The 22,981-nt window shown below is 44.9% G+C and overlaps 1 protein-coding gene across 3 annotated transcripts in view; it reads right to left on the bottom strand.

Annotated features, from left to right (window-relative positions):
- IFT88 (intraflagellar transport 88) overlaps window positions 1-22,732 on the bottom strand; it is a 57,922-nt gene extending 35,190 nt beyond the window's left edge. Inside the window, exons 1-12 of one of the 3 annotated variants that reach the window (XM_016119804.2) lie at window positions 22,627-22,732; window positions 20,477-20,572; window positions 17,684-17,746; window positions 11,665-11,721; window positions 10,481-10,534; window positions 9,820-9,883; window positions 9,036-9,105; window positions 6,572-6,662; window positions 5,423-5,527; window positions 4,157-4,259; window positions 3,304-3,418; window positions 1,094-1,325 (exon numbers count right to left, since the gene is read on the bottom strand). In XM_016119804.2, the coding sequence (XP_015975290.1) occupies window positions 1,094-1,325; window positions 3,304-3,418; window positions 4,157-4,259; window positions 5,423-5,527; window positions 6,572-6,662; window positions 9,036-9,105; window positions 9,820-9,883; window positions 10,481-10,534; window positions 11,665-11,721; window positions 17,684-17,746; window positions 20,477-20,563 (1,041 nt within the window). In that variant the 5' untranslated portion in view covers window positions 20,564-20,572; window positions 22,627-22,732. The remainder of the gene's footprint in view (window positions 1-1,093; window positions 1,326-3,303; window positions 3,419-4,156; window positions 4,260-5,422; window positions 5,528-6,571; window positions 6,663-9,035; window positions 9,106-9,819; window positions 9,884-10,480; window positions 10,535-11,664; window positions 11,722-17,683; window positions 17,747-20,476; window positions 20,573-22,626) is intronic. The other 2 variants (XM_016119824.2, XM_036228349.1) reach the window with 2 other exon arrangements.
- Window positions 22,733-22,981: the final 249 nt, after the last annotated feature.

Below are 22,981 nucleotides of genomic sequence, written 5' to 3'. Positions count from 1 at the left end.
CTCCAGTGAACTCTACAGATTCTGAGCAGATGATAAAGGCCAGGCGGGAAAGCACAGGGCCGAGAGCACGGGAGCGGAGTGGCATCGTGAGTTCTAAGCTCAAATGTAAATGCTTCGGTGACCACCAATCGCCTAGTGTGAGTCATCTCTCTACTCCCTATGGAAAACACAGATGGCTTTTTCATATTTTTCTCAGTACGGAAGTAATATATAATAGCTAACGTTCGCCCAGCACTTACTACATTCCAGGTGCTGTTCTAAGCATTTCCCGGGCATTACCTCATTTAATCCTCACAGCTCCATAATGCAGGTTACTATAATTAGTCCTGTTCTACATACGAAGGGACTGAGGAACGAGGAGAAAAGTACTGAGTGGTGGAGCCATCACTGAGCTGCAAGCCCTTATAATCTGCTAAGAAAACCTGTTGATTTACGATGACCTCAAAATTAAGTTTAATTTTAAAATTTTAAAAATCCGTAAGTTCAACTTAAGAAACTGACATTATTATACCATTTTGAGCTATAAATATAGGCAATTTCATATGGTTTGACTTAATATAAAATAATATGGCAATATACCAATAATTTATGTGTAAAAATCCGAGAAGTATTATAAAAGCATTTAAAAAAAAACCCCATTGCCCAGAAACCACTGTTCCTGCTTTGGTGTACTCCCTGCCGGCTTCTGTTCACATATGAGCGTATATCTGCATTTTCCAGTTCACATGACATAACACTTCCCCGGGTCTCCAAAGCTGGGACTTGTGTCATGCTGCACTCCGTGAATGAGCGTGAGGAATCACTTCTTTTCATTCTCGATGCAGTAAGAGGGAAGCAAGCTTGGGGCTCCTTGGTCAAGATTTTACTAAAATTGTACAGTCCGTTTTAACCATGATCTCTAGCCTATTTCAGCAGAGTCCCATTCTAAACCTAATTTACATAACAAATGAAACAATAAAATACATTAATTAAACTTAGTTACTTAGCACATTAATGCAGGGTGGAGAAACCTGCCACCCCTGCAGCCCTTTGGTCTCTGGGGGCGGAACGGCACGCTAACAGAGCTGGCTACACGCAGCTTCCTCATACTCACGCTTGGCGAAATATACTTATCGTCCTCATCAATTTCTAGTGGAACAGCAATCAATTTCTGGAATGCCTTCTTCATTTTTTCCCGATCTCCAATGGCAAAGTAACTGAGGATGAGGTTGAAGCCGGCCTTCAGGCTTGGCGCCACGCTCATGACGTGCTCAAAGGAGTTGATGGCATCGGAATACTGGCCGGTCTTAATAAACGTGACTCCAATGTTCTGCATAATTTTAATCCTAAAGAGAAGTAAGCACGCCAGCCTGAGAGGTGTGAGCTCTTCGGAGTGGCAGTCAGGACACTCCACAGATAATGTCCTTTTCTTCCTCACTTCACTTTTTGGTATTGTTTTGTTAAGCTTAATTCACACATCATAAAATCTACTTGTTTTCAGTGTCTGACTCACTGGGTACTTCTAGACCCACACAGCTGTGGGACCTTGCTCTAAGCCATTTCTGTCACCCTAAAAGGAAAACTTGTGACACTTGTCACCTCCAGCCCTGGGCGACTCGGCCCTTTCTGTCTGAACGTGCCTCCTCTAGACACTGCATGCGAAGGGAGTCCTATGACATGTGACAGTTTGCGTTTGCCTCTCTCGGTCAGCACGGTCTCGCCCAGGCTCCTCCACGCGGGAGCACCTGTCAGCGCTCCGTCCCTTACGCTGCCAGAGCATCCCAGAGGACAGGCGGGCACGTTATTCACCCACTGCCTACCCGAGGGACGTCAACCGTCTCCACTCTGGGTGACTGTGAACATCTGCGCACAGCCCTTGGTGACGCGTGTCTCCGTTTCTCCTGGGCGCGCCCTGGGAGTGGGACTGCGGGTCGCGTGTTCACTTCAAAGGAGCTCCGCATAGCCAGGCGTTCCTGGCCGCACCGCCTCGCACCCCCAGGGCACGAGGGTTCGCGTTTCTCTGGTCCTCTTCAACATTGCTATTCTCTGTGTTTTGGTTACAGACATTCTAAAGGTCGCGATGCCATCTCATTTCCAAACACTGCTCAGCGCAATCCCTCTGTTGCAACCTAATTCGCTTATTCACACGCCTCTGCTCGGACCGCCGCGCGTGCTCCCGCTGGCCCGGCCCCGGCGGCCCCTCTGCCCGGCACGCTCCTCCCCGCCCCTCCTCACTTAAGCGCCTCTCAAGCACTCCTCCTCCACACAGCCCGCGGTCTGGTTCTCGGTAATTGTTCCCTCCGCCTAATAACTACGGCACCTTTGGGTTATTGATGATTAAGCACTTAGCATGTGCCGTTTTCTAAAATGCTCAAAAATTCTTGGTCTCCCCTGGTTAGAAGCACCCCGAGGGCACTGTTTCATCAGCCAGATGTTTACCGATGCGGATCCACATCATGCATAATTCAAAAGCAAATGACCACTGAAGACGGCTTTTACAAATGGATTAACTGGCACGGAGATACTGTACTGTGCCCGGGGAAGTTATGACCAGTACACATCCTGGAAAGGTCTGTCTGTGCTCCCAAGGCCGCCACCTGACTGACTACGAAGCGACTCGCCGTCTCTGCTCGCGAAACGCTGCGGGAGGGAAACGCATGCGCGCTCCAGCCCCGCGCTGCTCCTCCGGGCTCAGGGCACTGCCGTCCCCGCGCGAGTCCGCGCTCGACGGACGGCGCGGTTGTCAGGGGATCTGAATTCCTAGCCTTGCATCTGGACTCTGGCATGTGCTAAAGCAGGGGGCGGTCCAACCCCCGGGCTGCGGACCGGCACCCTCCGTGGCCCGTTCGGAACCAGGCCGCCAGCAGGAGGCGAGCGGCGGGCGGGCGGGCGAGGCTCCGTCTGTGTCTGCGGCCGCTCCCGGCGCCAGCACCGCAGCCCGGCTCGGCCTCGGATCATCAGGTGTCAGATTCTCATGGGAGTGGCGGTCCCTGGCGCCAAGAAGACGGTGGGCCACTGGCCGAAAGGACCGCCGTTTGGACTCTGTGTTGGCGGTAAGCTGTATCTGGTGGTCAGTCCCTACGTAGGCCAATTGGCTGAGTTTTATTTCAGTGGATCACTTATTATACCTTTAAGTCGTCATTACATAAATGTGTGCAACTACTCACAAGAGGACAGACCAAAATACTGCAGATATTCCAAAAATCTAACACCTCTCATGTACCAACACCTCAGAACGTTCAACTTACTGATAACAAGTCTGAGTTATCCTGTTTCTAAAAAGCAACACTTCAATTTTACAAAGCTATCATTACGTAAACTCACCTCATTTCTTTATGGACACTTGGAATTTGATCTAATGCCATCCGGTAGAATTTAATGGCTTTGGAATAATTTCTTTGCTTTAGATAAATATTTCCCATATTCACTTTCAATCTCCCTAATTAAAAAAAAAAGAATGAATATATAATATTCGATGTTTTCCACTTTTCTATATTTCAGATGACCTTAAATCATATTCTTTGAAGCTTTTCTTAAGTTATGAAGGCTCAGCCGTGACCCAAAATTCTCCCTTTAAAACAGTTACGCTGCTTTCATGTGTTCACACGCCAACGACTCCGTGAGGAACCGGCACCGAAGGCAGGCGGAGCCCTGAAAACGCTGCTGGGCACCGCGGGCTCCCGTCGCGAGGCGCAGCCGCGCCCCCCCCCCACTCCCCGGGGAAAACCTGGAGCCGAGGGACTTTACAACTGCACTTGGTAATGCCGCTCACATTTTAATGTGATAGCAATGAAAACGATAGTGATCAACTTTAATACTGCTACCGAAAATCACACAATGTAAACGCCAGATGTAAACGATAGGCTCTTGGGGACAAGCCACCCAAGGGAACATGTGCCCCATAGGCTGCATGCTCATTCTCCTTGTGAGGACAGGACACGCTGTTTGTTTACTATCAGGTAAACACCTCATATCAACTCTATTTTCTCATTTGTACTCGTGTGGCTTTTCAAATAGACTATCTTTAAGCAGGACACCTCTATATAAATATAAATTTATTTACAGTATAGACCATTTCATTGTAAGAAACCAGAAAAGTGAGGAAATGTAAATGAACACCACAAAAACAAAAAACAAGAAACTATACTTATTAGACAAACTGACTATGTACACCTACCTGCATTGCTAAACATCTTATTTCTCACTATAACTTGATAGGTGTTTAGCGCTTCGGCATACATGTCATTAGCTGAATATTGACTGGCCAAGTTGAAGAGAACCTGAGGAAAGCAATATTGCAAGAAGACACATAATGACCATTTTAAGCCCCTTCTGTCTATCATCTTTCTGGGGATTAAAATCCCATCACAGAGTTAGCTGCTTATATCAAGCAGCTAACCAATCAGGAAATGAAGCGGACTGAGAAAATCTTGCATTCCAAATGAACCAGAGCATTGAGGGACGGGTAAGGCTACCCTCTGAGTTTCACCTTGACTTTCTGTGTATTCCTTCCAATTTAGACAGCATTTGCCACCCGTACCTCAGGAAGACCTATAAAGAATCACTGTGCACTGTTAATGATGCTAGAGAAAAGCAGCAAGGGAAATAGTGGACCAGATTCTCCTCATGAATGTAAACTAAAGGTGAAAAAATCTTAAACCTTTATTTGAATAGTATTTCTCTAAATGCAAGATTATAATTTAAGTCATTAAGTTATAATAAGTTACATTGCTAGAGGCGAAAAATAATCTTTATAAGTTATTCCTGAATCTAAAGATGCCATGAAATTTTAAAATATTAGCTATAAATAGCAAACATCTAAAACTTCTTGCTCAAAGTTTCAACTGTCCTTTTTCCCATCTGCTTGACATACGAAGACTTGTCTCACTGAAAACACACCCTTTTAAACAGCAGAATAAACATCAAGGAACTGTCGTTTCAGAATTAAGGAAATATTGATAGAAATTAGTGGGTTTTTTACTACTCTCACAGAACATGGTCTTTTTTGCCTAGTTTGAAGTTTTCGAAATCATAGAGCATACAGTTGAAACAAATATTAAAAAATACTGAATGTAAACTGTAATTGAAAATTTTTTTTAAAAAATCACAGACAAAAAGTCTGCATTAGAATCTCATTAAAGTAACTGCACTGAATAAAGCAAAAACATTAGCAATCTTCAAGAAACGGAGTCCTTGGATGGTGGGTTTGTGAATTCTTACTAAGTTATTAAAAACAAGTAATTAACTAACTAAACAAAAAAAGATTTTTGCGCTGACCAAAGATGAGAGTGTCGCATGAACTACAGCAAGATCACTATTAATCTATTCTGGGCATCTGAGTTCCGATAAGATTTTTAAAAGAGGAGAAAACCAGAAAGTAAAAAAAGACAAACGCTTTCTGGAAGCTACAAATCCTCCCGACATAACCGCTCGCGTCACTTACGGAGTAGGTCAAGTCCAGGTTGGTGTTTTCGGGGGTCGTCACCTGCTCCCGCTGCCTCACCAGCACCCTTTCCTTCCTTCCTGCATCCTTCGCCTTTTCTAGGGCCTGAAACCAAGTTCACACTGAGCAGGCGTCACAGCACTGCTTTTGGGGAGCACTACACACGGCTGGGGCGGCCGCGGGACACACGCTCCCCCTCCAAACAAAGGATCCCAGGCTCTGTTTGAACTGGCGCTCCCGGCACGGAGGTGCTGAGTGTGGTCTCTGGGGAAGCAGAGGGGTCTGGCCCCCTCAGGTCTCCTCACCTCCGCCTGGCCAGGCCGGAGCTCCTGCCTTCCCCCGGGGCCTGAATAACTGGGCATTTTAATTCCGTCTCGTCTCGTGAGACAGGAATTTGGATGGACTCCTTTGGCTTCAGAGGAGTCAAGGGGGGCCGGCTCCCTGGTTACGGCAGGTGCAGAGTTTGGCTCCCCCCTCCTGCTCGGAGCTCCAGGAACCTTTCATTCATTTCCGCTGAGAGCCTGACCCAGATGGTTCAATTCAACATACATTTTTTTTTTAGAACTAGATGAAAAGCACCAGTTCTCAAGAAAGTAGCTTTTTTCATACTGAACGATGCTTTCTAATGATATTCATTCATCTGACAAGTAAGTCACAGAAATTATATTTATATGGTATGACAATCAAAGTAATGTGAACGAAGGTTAATTAAGAAGAAATATTTAATAATTTTAAAGAGCAGGGTGGGGTCTCCAAAGCGCGGACTGCGAGGCTGCGGTCTGCTCAGGGGGAGCATGATGGAGGGGGAGCCCGGCAGTGCGGGTCAGGGCGTGGAGTCGCCCCGCAGCCGGGTCTAACCCGATCTTCCAGCTGCAAATTTAATGGACTGACACATGAGCATGCTTTCCCCAAGTGAAATGACCAACGTCAAAACTTAAAGTCAGCCAACTGTTCTGATATCAGAGCTTATGAAGCAGTTACAACTGCAGGTTCTCAAAATAATTGCTTCAGTGACAACTCGAAGGCTAGTCAATAGCAAAACAAGCCCATTCACCTGTACGCATGCGTGCACGTGTGCGCATATAAAGCCAGACACGGACATATACACACTTCATGATCCCGAGTCCTGTTAGTTTATGACTGACTCACCAGCTTTAAGTCTCCACAACTATTGGCAATACAGCTTTCTTCGACCAACTCATTTACCTTCTTCTCTAATTGTCTGATCTTTTCTTCTGGACTGTTAAGAAAAAAGCAGGTATACTTGGAAATCATTCAACCACTGATAACATATACTGACATTTAATTTAAACATTTCCATTATAAGTGCTTTTAAACTTTAAAAATAGATCATCGGTAAGACCAACATATAAATGGCAAATGTACGACTCTTTTTAATAATTAATAATAATTATTCACAAGAGTAAAAACAGCTATCGTTTACTTAGCACAAGTGCAATTTCACACTGGGCCACCTGCACCATCCTAATTATGCCCTTTATCGCTTGCAGTAACATTTGATCCAAGGACTATGATTATTCCTTCACCAATGGGGCACTGGGGTTTAGGGAGCTCGGCATTACACCAGGGATCACAGAGGTAGTAAGTCTGAGCATCAGGACGTAAACCCAAACAGGACCCATGCTACTATATCGTCTTCCTCCAGAGAAGGCGGGTCCTTTTTTCGGATGTCACGGCAGATGAAAACACCCTCTCATGCTTAGGAGAATTCAAGGCCTATAAGGAGATAATCATTGTTCTCACTTCCTACCAGCTGGGAACCAAGAGAAGGTTTGCAGCAAGCGGAGAGGCTTAAAAGCCTGACTCCATTAGTAGCAAACACATTGCCCCAAATCAGGTACCTTTCAAATATGACATCATTGTTGCTTTGCTGCCACTTTCTTCCAGCAAATACCACCACACCCGAATGCACATCAGTCAGTGCCGGAGTTAAATTTTACTACGAATGTATCGGACTACATCGTAGTTCTCCTAATCCTCCAGAAATGGGACTTTTACAAATAATGCCAGGATAAATTTAACAGTATTGTTTTGTCTATGGAATCATATTCTTCAGTGGAACCTAGCTATAAATTTAGTCAGGGGGGTTACAAATTTTATTAGTTTACAAAAATGTTAACATTCTAATTGAGCAAATAGGTGGTGGTTTTATAAAGGTTACAACAAATTATGGAATTCTATTTTCTAGTTGTCTGAAATACTTGAATGTCTTTAAATGTGGCCTATAGTTATTAAACCCAAAATATCGATATAAAATTTTAAAGAAAAAAATCTGTAAGAGGACTTCATGAAGACACTTGAACTATCCTGTCCCTCTCAAATGCCAAAAAAGCAAGCTTGTTTGCAGACACAGCTGGACACCCTCCCCGCCTCCAGGAGCCTGTCCCCCACCCTTCCTGGCACGCGGAGGCAGCTGGGCGGGTCTCAGTCTCCTGCCAAGTGCCTGGTTCGGCCACAGGCCAGTGCTGCATTCCTGAGACGTGAGAAGCGGAGACACGCCTTCTGAGGGACAGGGGTCCTGGGAAGACTTCCCTTGCTTTTTCAAAAGAGACCTATGCCTGAACTTTCTGGCTCTGGGCAGACAGACATTCAGCGTTCACGGCTCTCCTGGCACCACCAGGCTGGGTGGCCCCCTGAGAAACACTAACGGGTCAAAGGGACGCTGAGCGCGGGCTGGTGCCCCCGAGCAGTCGCGTGCCCCGCCCAGCCCGGCCCTCCTCCAGACTTCCCGTTACACGACAAATGTTCTTAGTGTGTGTGTTTCTGATGTGTCTTCTGTTAGCAGCCAGAAGAATCCAGAATGACATAATATTTAAATACTATGTATCAGCAGACATGCTGTCATTAACCAGAATACAAAGTAAACTGGTTTCCACAGTTTCCTTGTCAGTCGAAAAGGGAAATCGTGTCATTTATAGAATAGCCCAAATACCAGGTTTACGAACAATGATTTAAAATGTATATCCAGAAGCGAAACTGTGGTGAACAGCGTGGGCCGTGGAAACAGCCCGGATTCGGGCTTTGGTCCGGCCATTTACCGGCGCCGCCGAGTCCAGCCTCTGCGCTGTTTCTCTCCTTCCATGAACTGATGCTGGCCACAGCCCGCACGCCGTGACTGCCACCCCGAAAGCTGTCCGTGGGACGTGCGCACCAGTGCACGGGGCCAGGCCGCACGTGGCTCTTTGGCTACCCTCGCCACCGGCATGAAACCAAGTGAATTCAATAAAAAGTAAACTTCTCACTGATATGAAAACTGACCTCTTATGTCGACTCTTGATTTTTCTCTTTGAAATTACCTTTTAAAATAAGCATGTCTTATCCCATTTATAACCCCACTGGCCTTCAAGAGAATCGACGCTGGCATCCATAAAAATCAGACACATCTTCAAGTCCAATAACATGACAATAAAACTACACAGAACACACAAGGCCATTTTCCTTAGACTTGATTCTTTAGCTAGTTCCAAGAACTAGGGGCGACGGTTTGATTACAAGTCTGCTGACATAAACTTAAAATACCTAAGAATTACGTAGCTGAAAAATGAAAATAAAAATCCATAACGACAAAGCGTTGGCATGAGGATGCACGTACCTGTCTTCGTTTCTGGCTTCCAGAGGAGGGGCAGGGCCCCTTGCCTGGCCGAGGGGGTCAAACGCAGTGCCTGAGACACAATCGAAGAGGTCACGTTTAATCTGCGCCCCAGTGTAAGTGAAGAAAATTATGAAAACTGGCACGTTACTCAATTACTCATTAAGTGCCTTACAGCCTACTTATTAAATAGGCAAGACATTTATATCTACATAAACATTTTATATATTGAGAAATTGGTGAAACTGTTTACATAAAACTATGTAAAGAAAAATCTGTGTCATAATATGTAAAAACAAAAATGAGATACTCTCTTGGTATCTACTTCCCCTCACAGTAATCTGTCCATACTGTGAACTCTTAAGTTATTAATCATGTTAGTCATAACCTGGTAGTGGTTTTTTAATTGTCCTTATTGGTATAATAAACATCAATTGTCCGAATAATTTTATTTTAAAATTACTTAAGTTTGCATATATTTAAATACTATCTTTTTCCTTTAGTTTTTTTAAATCGATCTGTAACTTACATAAAATAAAATGCATACATTTTGAGTGCACAATTCAGTACACTGTAACGGAGTACATGCTGGTGTAACTTCCGCTCGACTGAGAGGCAGGCTACTTCCACCGCCTCTTCCCTTTCTTAATGGGGCCTCACATCGTGGCCCACCTTACAATTGGTGGCATGTTAGGTCTTGTTTAGAATGGTAATCATCTTTACACATACCAAAACAGTAAAAATGTTAAAAGGTCTGAAAAAAATTAGGAGGTATAATATGACGCACCTCTCAATGCTGCTTTGGTGAAGCCGGCCGCTCTCACTGCAGTCATGGGTCGAGTGACTCCATCCTTAAAACAATAAGAATCACTTAAAAGCATTCTGCCCTCTGTCCCGCCTCGTCTGCCCAGCTCCACGCGCGGCACCGTCTGGACACTGACTTGTACTCGCCATCAGCTTGCTCTGCTCTCCTGCCCCGCCCCCCCGTGTTAGTCCTGTCTCTAACTTCCCTTCCCCTACCCAACTGCAGTTTCTTGCTCTAAATGGCCTTCCTCACAGCTTGAAAAGAAAAAAGAAAAAAACACTCATGGATTTTTACATGGCACCTTTATGTAGCCGATGACTTTTGATGATCTATGCCCATGAGAGAAGCCGCAGAAATCGTTTTAAATGACCACACAGGTAAATGGGTCCCAGAGTGTGCTGCTCAAGCAAACTGTCAGTCCCTGTGTCCCCTGCCCAGCGCACGTCCCTCTGAGACCTCAGTGAGTAAATCCGAAGATTTCCAACAGTCCAAACTTTAGCCACAATTTAAAGAGTCAGAGTCACTCTATCATTAAAATCTTCTTTAACATTTTAAACTAGCATAATACAGAAAAGAAGACTTTGGCAATAATATCTTAAGTCACAAGAGAGGCCCCACACGTAATGCCACGTGACGGGGATACCTGGATAGCCCCCGTCATCGGTCTTCCCATCGATGATACCAGGGATGTCTTGGACTAGTGAACAAAAAACTAAGTTAAAATAATTTTCAAAAAGCCTACATCTAATTTTATATATCAAGCTGTAAAAGTTTTCTCATAACTTTTTTCTTCATTCTACCGGCAAGTAAACTTAAATATAAATTTTTCCATTGCCCACCTGAGGACATAGGACCAGACGACACAACTCTAAAGCAGGTGTCAGCCAACTAGAACCCCAGCCTTTGTACACAAAGGTTTACGGGAACACAGCTACGCCCCTTCCCACGGGCTCCTGCACCGCGAATGCAGGGCGGGGGTGGGTGCTGCAGCACGGGCTGTCTGACCTGCAGACCCTGAGTAAACCGTCTGGCCCCTCACAGAAATGCCCGCCGTCTCCTGCTCCGACACATCGTCACGGAGCACACTCACGAGGAATCCATGTGCAAGCTGCTTGTCACATGGCACAGTGGCTTTGAGTACAAGGCTACTTTCTTCTTTCACATAAAGGGACAGCATGAAGGCAAGTGTCCTGGACCTCTAGTCACTGCAACTATTTCTCTGACCCTACAAAATACGTCAAGAGGACAAGGAAATGCTATCCTGCCTCCTTCTCCAACTCTCCCCCCCCGCCCATTCTTCTAATGTCTCATGTAAGCTAAAACATCCAAATTTGGGCAAGATTTAAAAGATTTTCCTCTATGGATTTTTATATAGCATCTTTCCTCCAAAGATCTCAAATGAAAGCAAAACCCAGATACGTGCTTTTGAAATTTTTCTTAAAGTTTATCTTTTCATATATTCATTAGTAAGTTTTTAAAATTTACAAACATCATTACATTTATTTAACATCCAACTTCACATAAAATATACGAATGAGATACATGAGACTCGGCTATATCATACAGAATATGAAAGGAAGTCAACCAACAAACACAAGGTTAACAAATAGAAAAATGTAATAAAATGTTTTCTAAAAAATTATAATCAAAATGACTAGAACATTCAAAGCTATTAATCAAATGAGACTTTATAACGTTCATAACTACCCAAAATGGAAAATATATCTGGGCCATGGGCTGAAAGCCAGCCGAAGCATTCGGAATGGCCTAACATGAACTCATGTATGAGAAAAAGCATCTTAATATCTGCAGCTTAGGAAAACCTACCCCATATCCAGTAGGTACAGGTCTAGTAACTGCTGTGCTTGGTATTTTAGCAGTTATCTTGGGGAGAAAAAACATAGTTAATAGCAGTCAGATTGAGCTATATAATAGAAAACTGGAAAAGTGGAAATTACAGACTCGTCAATAGAGAAATGTTTATACATTATTTAGAGTAATTTATTTTAAATCGTACTAAATACTAAGGAGAAGGTATTTTAAGCACTGAGAAGAAGACACGCTGGGGTTCATTTTGAAGGAGGACAGGGACTTCAGAAAGACCCGAGATGCCAACAGGAAAAGTCAGTTTTCCTGGTGGCTTCTCTCATTTGTTATGCTTATTAGCACCGGCCACTCTGCCTGACCACGGGCACGGGACCTGGAGTCGGAGCACCTGTGTTTGAATGTCAGCTATCCCTCTACTAGCTGAGTTTATCTAATTTCTTTAAACCTAAAGTTTCTTGCCTTTGAAATAAGGGTGCCGGGGAAGCCAGTCACAAACTGGCATCGGAGCAACGGGATCCCGTAGGTGGGACCGGCCTCCGCACGTCAGCGGCTGGGCACGTTCGTTAGAAACGTCTGATTAAAACATCAGTGGAGAAGCTCTACTTCTAGCTGTGTTTTAAACAACTTCGCCACTAAGAACTAACAAGCTGGGGACAACACTACTTTTGTAAAAAAAATTCGCTCCGAATGCATTAGAGAACCACGGAGGCGGTGACGATTTGCTGCCGTGATGAGAACGTCCCGGCTGCTCCATCCAGGAAGACGGCCAGTAGCCACGCATGGCTGCCGAGTGCTGGAAATGTGGCTCGTGTAACAGGGCTTCGATTTTGAAATTTTAATTTTAAAGAATTTAAATGTACATAGCCACACATGGCTAGTGGTTATCATACTGGACAGTACAGACATACAGCCTGAATTATCTCTAAAAGTCTGTATTTACAATGTCTGGCATTCAATCCAAAACAACCAGAATATAGGAGGCAAGACTACCTAACCAGGAGCCGAGAGCACAAAAGACTGAGCAGAAACCCAGAAGCGGCACGCACGACGCAAACATCGGGCACAGACTTGAACGCAACTGTGTGCAATGTGTCCAATGGACTGAAACACAAGATTGACGACTTCGGCAGAGAACGAAAGCTCTTAAAAAAGAATGGAAATTCTAGAACTGAAATAGCTGAAAATAACATAAAATGCTGGCACTGTCGAGAAATAGTAAAATATGAATTTATGCTATATCTTAATAAGTCAAAGATGAGTATTGTAATCTTTAGGAAAACACTAAAAGAACAGTTACAGTTGTAAATTCCCAAGATAACAGTCGGAGGGAACGGAATAAAAAAAAATAATCAAACGAAAGAAGACAAGTAAGAAAATGAAATATAAGAGGCAGGAAAAACAAAAACCAAATAGTAAGACGATAAATTTAAACCAAATCAGTAATTTAACTACATGTAAATGGACTAAATACTTCACTAAGAGAATAAGGTTATCAGACTGCCTTTAAAAAGAAACTCTACTGCATGCTGCTGATCGGAAGCACATCTGACATAGCTGGGTGCAGGAAGGGCGGCGGAAGGGGCTGGGGGACGTGCGGGCAGGAGGCGAAGGAGAGCTGGTGCAGCCGCGGCGACAAACTCGCTCCTGACCGAACAGACAAACGGCGCTCCCAGGGACAGGAGGACACTTCCGAACAATTAAAAGGCTCGATTTACCATGGAAATCTAATATCTATATTTTTCCTTCAAACATTTAAAGCAAAAAACTAAAAAAGAAATTGATAATCATAGCGTAAAACTGACTGTATTGTTATTAATAACGGAATTGGTAGCGCTTCGAATCAGTACGAATATAGAACACTTAAAAAACATTTAAAAACTTGACTTCGTTGACAGATGACAGGTCTCAGAAAAAGCTGAAAAGGAAGGACAGGGTTCAGCACTTCCTTCCACGAAAACGAACTGAAGGAAAGAGACCATTACTCTGTTTAACCTCCTTCTCACGACCAAGCGTGTTTCCGCGCGTGCTGTTTTCAGCCCCGGACAGCTCTCGGCGCGGTGGGCCTGCGCGGCCCGCCGCCTCGCTCGCCTGGCGCCTCACTCGCACGCCCGTCTCCATCTCTCCAGGCCAGTCTGAACTGCCACGCCCTGGAACTCGACCTCTCTGATCGTCCCAACCAGTGACAAGTGACCTTTCTGGTCCCCAGCACTGACACTCTTTCGCAACCCTCATTGCATCGCGCCTTGTCGTGTCTGAGTCGGTTTTATTCTAAGATCAAAGGCCCTTAGGAGCTAGCAGGTCACTCCTCGTAAGCGAGCCCACCTCCTTTCACGGGAAAGGTGCACAATTTTCCCATTTGATGTAACAAGCAGGAGCGATGACAGTATTATTCAGCAAGGGTCAAGAGACCTGAGCTCTACCCCAGGTTCGGACAGTGGTGAGACCACTGGCCTCTCCAGGCTATAAAATGAGGATCTCTGGGGTCACATCTAAAAGATGCGGAAGGGCTGGCCTGGCGAAATCACCGCCTGGCGTCTGATCCCCGAGATCACCACCACGCCGGAGACACGTTCGCTGATTTAGACCACACCATGAGATGATGACTTAGGAAGCAATGAGCAAGCCAGCCTGCCTCTTTGAAAGCTTAGCAGCCAGTCTTCAGCCTAGCGAAGAACTCGGCCTGTGGTTTTCCTTCCGTAATGAAGGTGACTTAAAGTTAACACAAAGCTGTGGAGTGTGCAGCCATAAGTCAACTCCTGGGAGGTGACCTCTAGGCCTGTGGAGCAGCCTGCCTGATAGTCTTTGTTTGCCTGGGGAATTTGCCCACCACACAGTGCACCAGCGTGACTTACAGTGGGTGCCTCGGGGCACACAGTTATCCGTGCCAACCTCCAGGGGTATCAGCCCTGACCTCCAAGAGGGCTGGAAGCTAACAGTGAGCCCCGCGGACAGTATGTGCTGGAGTCCGGTAAAAACTGGACACCAAAGGCGTGGCTGGGCTTCCCTGGGTGGCCATACTCGTAGGTACTTTCCTGTTGTCACATACGGTGGCCAGCAGGTGCTCACACCACCCAAGGCTCCATGGGAAAGGACGATGGGAGGTTCCACATTTGGACCCCCAGACTCTCCCCTGTATGTCTCTGCCCTTGGTGGCATTTAATCTGCAAACGTCCCCTGGGATAAACCACAAGGATGGCAGCTCCCAGTGAGCCCTGTGAGCTTTGTCTGAAAATCACGAACCCGGAAGGTGGTCTGGAACCCTGAACTGCAGCTGGTATCGGAAGTGAGGACAGTGTCCTCTGCATGCAGGGCCACGCTAAACTCACTGGCATCACATGCTGGGCAGGATGCTTGCAGACCCTCTGTCTTAAGTGGGTGAATGCTGGCCTCCGCTTTTGCTAAACAGGACATGTGACGGAGAGCAACGGGAGGAAGTGATCACTGAGGGAGGTGGAGGCGGGGCCCTTCGTCCCAGCAGAGCGGTTGCTGCACACCGCTTGCTTCTGGACCCCAGCACCGCTGGCCGCAGCTGGAGGGGCGGGGCTGTGGCGTGCACTGTGTGGGGTTTAGCAGCATCTCTGCCTGCTGCCCCCTAGTGCCAGTGGCAGTCACCCAAGTTGTGACAACCAAAATATCTCCAGGGCAAATGTCCCCTGGGGCAGGTGTAGGGAGACACTGACACCCACTGCTATGTGGAGTGGGCAAGTGGGGAGAAGCAGTTTTAAAAAAAGAAACATTACGGACAGAACTTTCTATACGTCACTATTTCACTTAGCGCCAACTTCGTTGCTTGGCAGATTTTGTGCACTGTGCAAGCACAAAATCTATGCTTTGCATGGTGTATACAGAAATTTTAACATTACTGAAGAATCACTGTGGCAGTTTATTTACTGGTAGAAGATTAATTAACAGGGGGTCATTTATCCAAGGGAGGAGCAATTTGTAAATTAAGCCCAAATGTTTTGAAGGATTGATATTAATGTAACTTTAATAATTAGAAAGGCAAAATTTTTAAAACAATCAGTGTTTTAGGTAAACATATTCCAATGCCTTACATATTCTCAAAAGCATAAAAAATTCTTTGATCTAAAATACCTTAAAATTCACTTACTGAATACACTGAAAACCACAAAACAGTGTTGAAAGAAATTAAAAGAAAACACAAATAAATGGAAAGACATCCGTGTTCACAGATTGGAAATAACATTGTTAAGATGTCTATACTATCTAAAGCAATCTACAGATTCAATGCAATCCCTACCAAAATCCGTGATAGTTTTTGAAGAGAGAGAAAAATTCATCCTAAAACTGATTTGGAATCTCAAGGGACCCTGACGAGCCAAAACAATTTTTAAAAAAGAACAAAGTTGGAGAACTCACACTTGCCACTTTCAAAACAGATTACAAAGCTACAGGAATGAAAACAGTGTGGTACCGGCATAAAGACAGAAAAATAGGCCAACAGAACAGAATAAAGAGCCCAGAAATAAACCCTGATATATATGAGCGAATGATTTTCAGCAAGGGGCCAAGACCACACAGTGGGGAAAGGTCAGTCTCTCTAACAAATGGTGCTGGGAAAAGTGTACAGCCACATGCAAAGGAACGAAGTTGGACCCTTATCTTACACCATACACGAAAGTTAACTCAAAATGGACTAAAAGCCTAAACGTAAGACCTAAAACTATAAAACTCTTGGAAGGAAACATAGGGGAAAGTTTCATGACATCGAACTCAGCAATGATTTCTTGGATATGACACCAAAAGCACAGGCAACAAAAGTGGAAATAAAGGAATGAAATGATCGAATTTAAAAATGTTTTTGCATCGAAGGATACAATCAACAGAGTAAAAAGGCAAACTGCGGAATGGGAGAATATATTTGCAAATCATATATCTGATCAAGGGTTAATATCCAGAACTCCCAGAACTCAACAAAAATCAAATAACCCAGTTTAAAAATGAGCAAAGAACTTGAATGCATATTTCTTCAAAGATGATAAACAAATGGGCAACAAGCACATGAAAAGATAATCAACCTCACTAATCATCAGAGAAATGCAAACCAAAACCACAATGAGAATTACCTCATAACCATTAAAACTGCTACCCTCAGAAAAAGAGAAAATTACAAGTGTTGGCAAGGATGTGAAGAGATTGGAACTTTTGTGAACTGCTAGTGGAAATGTAAAATGGTGCTATGGAAAACAGCATAAAGTTTCCTCAAAAAATTAAGGAGAGGGTGTGGCTCCAGAGTGCAGTGGTGAGCACGTCTGCTTTACACGGAGCAGGTCCTGGGTTCGTGCTCCAGGGGGAGCAACGGGCCAGGCCCCAGGTGCGCCAGGCCCCAGAGACGCCCCACCTTCAGAGATCCAGTTCTTAAGGGGAAACAGCAACATCTACAGGTCAGGGGTGGAAGTGGTGAGGGTGGTGGGAAGTAAAGAGGGGAATAAAGAAAAAAAAATAAAGAGAGGACTCCGTAAGACCCAGCAATCCCCCTTGTGGGTGCACACCCAAAAGACTGGAAGCAGAGTGTCAAGGAGACACGTTCCCAAAAGCCAGGGGGTGGGGACACCCAAGTGTCCACAGAACAAAATGTGGTGCAGACACAGCGGAACATTGCTCAGCCTTGAAAAGGAAGGAGATTCTGACGCCTGCTGCAACGTGGATGGACCTCGAGGGCACTGTGCTCAGTGAAATAAGCCAGACACAGAAAGACAAGCACTGTGTGATGCCACTTATCAGCGGTACCTAATGTAGTAAAATTTATAGGGCCAGAGAGCAGGAGGGTGAATGCCCGGGGCTGCGGGAGGGGAGTGGGGAGCTAGTGCTGAGTGGGGTCAAAGTTTCGTTTGAGAAGATGGACAAGTTCTGGGTGGTGGTGATGGTTGCACAAACATGTGAACGATTATATTCAACACCTACATTTAACACTAAGTTAACTGTACATTGTAAAATGGTTAAGATGGTAGATTTTATGTTATGTATATTTTAGCACAATAAAAAAAAATTCACATACCGGAGGTCTTCTGCCATGACTAGTTCTCACAGCTTGCTGAAAAGCTGTGTCATTCTCCAATTCCTAAAATGAAAAGGCAAATTTAACATTCAATTTGGAGTGAGAGTTTTTAAAAACATGTTGAGCTCCTCCGTTTGGTGTTCAGGGTCCCCTATGATTCGTCTGACCACGATTCCGAGAGAAAGACCACAGTGACGTAACTTTATTACAGTAGATCGTGAGCACTGCTCGACTTTATCAGGAGTTGCTCCTCTCTTACTGTGCCTAATGTATGGATTACCCTTTATCACAGGTGCATGTGTGTGTGTGTGGGGGGGGATGGAGTGCACAGATATGGGGTTCAGCGCCGCTGGCAGTTTCAGGCATCCACTGGGGGTCTGGGAACATGTACCCCATGGATGGGGGGCTACTATACTTTCCACGAAAATATACTTAATTATTAAAAATAAATACAAATAATACACAAAAATAGAGTCAATATCAACTAACTTTTTAAAATTTTAAAGACAAAGTAAAATGTTTACATACCTAGGAGTTAAAACAGTGAACTTTAAATATTTTATTACATGCAAGGATTCTTCTTTAATTTCTACATGAAATAATCTTTATGATCTTCCATATCAGCTAAATAAAATTAAACAAGCACACAGTTGTCAGGTAGCCACAGAAACTAGGCAACCTTCACATGAGGTATAAAACCCAAGGCAACCTTCAGCTTAGCACTTCAGAAGATCTTTTAGGAAAAGAAAATCTTCTAGGATTCCTAAACAATTTGATTAATCAGCTCAATGAATTCTAACTAACTGGCAAAATAACAACTGTCAACAAATTCTCCAGTTACAAATACCAACTAACACAACTTTCGTTATTTTTTCTTTGTTCAGGATTTGATTAACAATTTGTATAATCTAGGGAATAGTTTAGCAACTGTTTCAAGTAATTCAGTTATATATTAAACTTGTTTATTATTCTAGTTAATTAAGATATACGAAAACCACGGGTAAACCAAATATCACTTTTACTTTATTGCACGATTTACTTTTGGCCTGATATTCACTTCAAATGAAGTAACGAAGTAACGAAGCCAGACTGTGATGACCTGGCATTATGAAGTTTCTCTGGCCATACTCTAGAATTCTATCCAAGAAAATGTTTGATCGAAATACATAAAGTTATTTATGCACAAAATTGTTCACTGCATTGTAGTTATTTATAACAGTATAAAATTGGAAATAAATATCCTATGATCAGAAAATAGTTATAATCAACTATATGTATTCAATACTATGTAGCTATTAAAATTATATTTATTTCAATTTTTAGTATCATGAACTTTGCTTATGATGCAGTTAAAAGTAAAAAAGCAAAGAGAAAAAGTAAATGCTAATTCAATTCAAACGTGCTAAAACTATTAGTATGCATGATGGAAAGAAAAACAACAAAAAATTTATGGTAGATAGTTCAGAGTGATGGGATTATGGGTAATTTTGTTTTTCAGCATTGAGCTACATATTTTTTATACATATAACTTTTATAACTGGGAGGAAGGGGGAGACATCAGTGGTTTTCATAACTTACACTAACTCAGGAAAATGCCTGCTTTCACACACACTTTTGGAAAGGAGTCTATATAACCCTAACTGTGTACGTGTGTGTGTTTGTATGCAGGGAGGGGAACACCTGTGCTTTAAAAGACAAGGGGGCACAACAAAGCATCAGATGACATGCTCATATAGGTGATCTCTGGGTGACAGGTTATAGGTCATTTTATTTTTTCCAAACTTTTTCATTTTTCAAATTTTCTAATGATCTGTATCTCTTAGATTTCTATTTCATTTAGAGATAGTGAATGATTTCAATTTCCTTTCCTTGTTTTCTGACTAGGTCTCGAATTCAGTCTACCATTTTTCTCCAAAGAAAAAAATAATTAAAAAATGACTAAAAGTTACGTGAAAAACTCTAGACTAGAATGAGATTTCCTAAATTAAAGTCCTATAAATGCTAATATTTGATTCTTCTATACTAGCAAGTAAATTAATTCCATCAACCTTCATCCTTACTTTTTTCACACATTAATTCAAAATGAGTTTATAAAGGTTTCGTTTGTTTTTTTTTTTTACAATTCAGAAACTATAACTCTCATAATGATGTAAAAAGAATTAAAATATTCAAATATTTGTCTTAATAACAATTTTACCTTTTAAATTACTATACCACTAAATATGAAGCAGATATAGACTTGTTGACATAAATGGATATTAATAAGAGAAAAAGCAGGTTACAAAACAGTACACACGGTATGTATATATGTATATTTGCATAGGGAAGTGCTTGGTGAGATAAGCACTGTAAGTAACCATTATCTCCAGGTGGTGACAGTTGCTATGATTTTAATTTTTCTTTATACTTATTTCTATTTCCTGATTTTTGTATAAAATACTTATATAATTAAAAGAAGTAAAATAACTATACGACACTTCAAATTTAGAGCATTAAAAAAAAACAACTCGTTTTAAGGACTTCAAGTGACCCCTCGCCCCACACCCCCAGCGGGCTGATGCTGGAGAGCACGAGTGTGTGCCTGGCCCGGCCGTGCTTCCACGGCATCCCCATGAGTCCCCTCCTGCTGCTGTCTTCATCGTCCCTGGGGGTTAGTAGAGTCTGCAGTGCTTGTACTTTTCTAGGTTTTTAACCAGCTTACTTAAAGTATAACAAAGCTGAACCCTTAAATCCAAGCTTCTAATGAACCAGCTGCTCAACAAAGACCAACATGAGAAACAGCTAGTTTCTTACCTCCGTATCATAGGTTGGATTGTAGTCATTGTAACCAGAATAAAGGTCGTCTTCATCTGTCTCTGGGGCCAGGTGTACATTTTCCATCCTCTGCACCTGTGAAGAATCAGCAGTGTAAATATGTTCTTGGGATAAAAAATAAATCTTAGTTGAAATAAAGTTTAACTATTTAACAACCTTCGGGTCAAATTTACCTCTACACATTTTATGGCTTAAAATTCCTTTCATGTCAAATTCACAAAACTAGGTGTAAAACGTTCATTCATTGCCCTCATTTCACGTTTATTCCAAACCTACTACATTAAAGGATAGTGACAGGCACTAGAGAGGGTTCCAGTTCATCGTCCTGTTGTTTTCAAGTACAGGAAAAAGTGGGTTAGAGTACAAGATAGAAATCACCGCATGCCAGCCGGAACGGCTAAACTAAAAAGAACACGAAATCTCAGCAAGGACATGTAGCAACTGGAAACTCATATATTGTGTTGGGAGTGTAAAATGATACAATTTTGGGGGGAAAACCTGGTGGTTTCATAAAAAAAAAAAAAAAAAAAATCTCTTATGACCCAGCTATTTCATTCCCAAGTATTTACCCAAGAGAACTGAAAGCATGTGTCCACAAAGAGATTTGCACAGTGTTCCTGGGAGCTGTACTCACAACAGCCCCAAATGAGAGAGACCAGGTGATCGTGGATACAGGGGATAAGAAAATGCGGCATAGTCATGCAGTGAAGCGCTACTCAGCAACACAAAACGCATTAGGAGGACAAGTACGGCGGATGGGAGAACCTCGGTTCTGCTGTGCAGAGGCCTCACACGGAATGTGATGTGTCGTTTCGTGGATCGGAGTTCTCGAACACGCAAAACTATGGCAGAGAACGAGCAGGGCAGCGGGTGCTTCTGGAGGGGGAGAGGGATGGAAAAGGGCACGATGGAATTCTCCAGAGTGGTGAATGTTCTACATCTTGACAGGGGTTTGTGTGGGTTACGCAGATGCACGCATTTGTGAAAATTCAGCAAATACATACTTGTGATATGTTTTTCATTGTAAGTTCTTTCTTGAAATAAAAAAAACTAACATAAATGTACCATATTTAATACGTATAAATATTTACGGGACAGCGCAATACCTGTACTTGAGTTTGAAATGCATAAAAATAAGATGGATAAATGGATAGGTATGTGAGAAAGCAAGTATAGAAAAATGTTAACAGTAGAATCTATATAGCAGGTGTGATGTTCACTGTAAAATTCTTTAAACTCTGCGGCACCTCGGACATTTTTCATAATAAAACGCTGAACAAAAATGCTGCTGGTCTGTAAAATTCTTTAAACTCTGCGGCACCTGGGACATTTTTCATAATAAAACGCTGAACAAAAATGAGAAAGCAAGTATAGAAAAATGTTAACAGTAGAATCTATATAGCAGGTGTGATGTTCACTGTAAAATTCTTTAAACTCTGCGGCACCTGGGACATTTTTCATAATAAAACGCTGAACAAAAATGCTGCTGGTCTGGGGAGCCAAACAAGAACCGCCTGACCACGAGCCGCCTCGCGGCAGTTCGGCCGCCACGCGCCGTGACAGCAACACGCTGGGCGGCGGCCGCCCGCCCGAGCCCGGCTTCTGCCCGGCGAAGCCGCGCGCCCCGCAAGGACGCAGCGCGGAGCCAGGCGGGGCCCGGCGCACGCAGGCCCAGGGCGGGCCGCGCCCCCACGGCCGAGGCCCCGGCGGGTGCGCGCGCGGACTCGCCCGTGAGCCCGGCCTCGAAGCGGGTTCCTCGCGGCCGCTGCTCCCCGCACCCGAGGCGCCCCCCGCCGGCGGCTCGTCAGGCGCCCGGGGAGCGGCGTCCCGCCCGCCCCGCCGCCAGCCGCCACGACGCGACCGGCGGCGACGAGCGCGGCGCGGCTGCCGCGAAGCCGTCCCCCCGAGGCCGACCGCCCGGGCCAGTGGCTGGGGCTCGGGGCAGCGGCGCCCGCGGCTCGAGGCGCACGGGCGGGGAGCCTGAGGGGCCGGTCACGGGGCGGCGCCGCCGGCCGGCCGAGGCCCCGCGCGGCCCTCACACGCCAGCCCTCGAGTCGCCGCGTCCCCGAGGGCGGCGGGGCTCCCGCGCCGGTCCCCGAGGCTCCCTGGGCCCCGGGCGCTTCTCCTACCTCGCGGGCAGGAGAGCGGGGCCGCCCCGCGTTTGGGAAACGCGAAGACCCGGGCGGGCCGGGAGGAACCGGGCCGTTGCCACGCGCGGATCCAAGGAAGCCGCTCCCACAGTCCTCCGCGCCGGGGGCGGGGCAGGAGGGGCGGGGCCTGGAGGGGAGAGGGGCGGGGCCGCGCGCGGCGAGGGGCGGGGCCGGGAGGGGCCGAGGCGGAGGGGGCGGGGCCGTGCGCAGAGAGGGGCGGGGCCTGGAGGGGCCGGGGCGGAGGGGGGCGGGGCCGCGAGCGGAGGCGGGCCTCGGGGCGTGTCCTGGCGGGCGGCCTCCGGGTGGAGTGGGAAGGAAAGAAAACCCAGATTTT

This window comes from Rousettus aegyptiacus, unplaced genomic scaffold (genome assembly GCF_014176215.1).
Source record: "Rousettus aegyptiacus isolate mRouAeg1 unplaced genomic scaffold, mRouAeg1.p scaffold_m13_p_11, whole genome shotgun sequence".
Taxonomy (NCBI): Eukaryota; Metazoa; Chordata; class Mammalia; order Chiroptera; family Pteropodidae; genus Rousettus; species Rousettus aegyptiacus.
The sequence above is the reverse complement of the archived record's forward strand: the minus strand, read 5'-3'. Positions and strand labels throughout refer to the sequence as shown.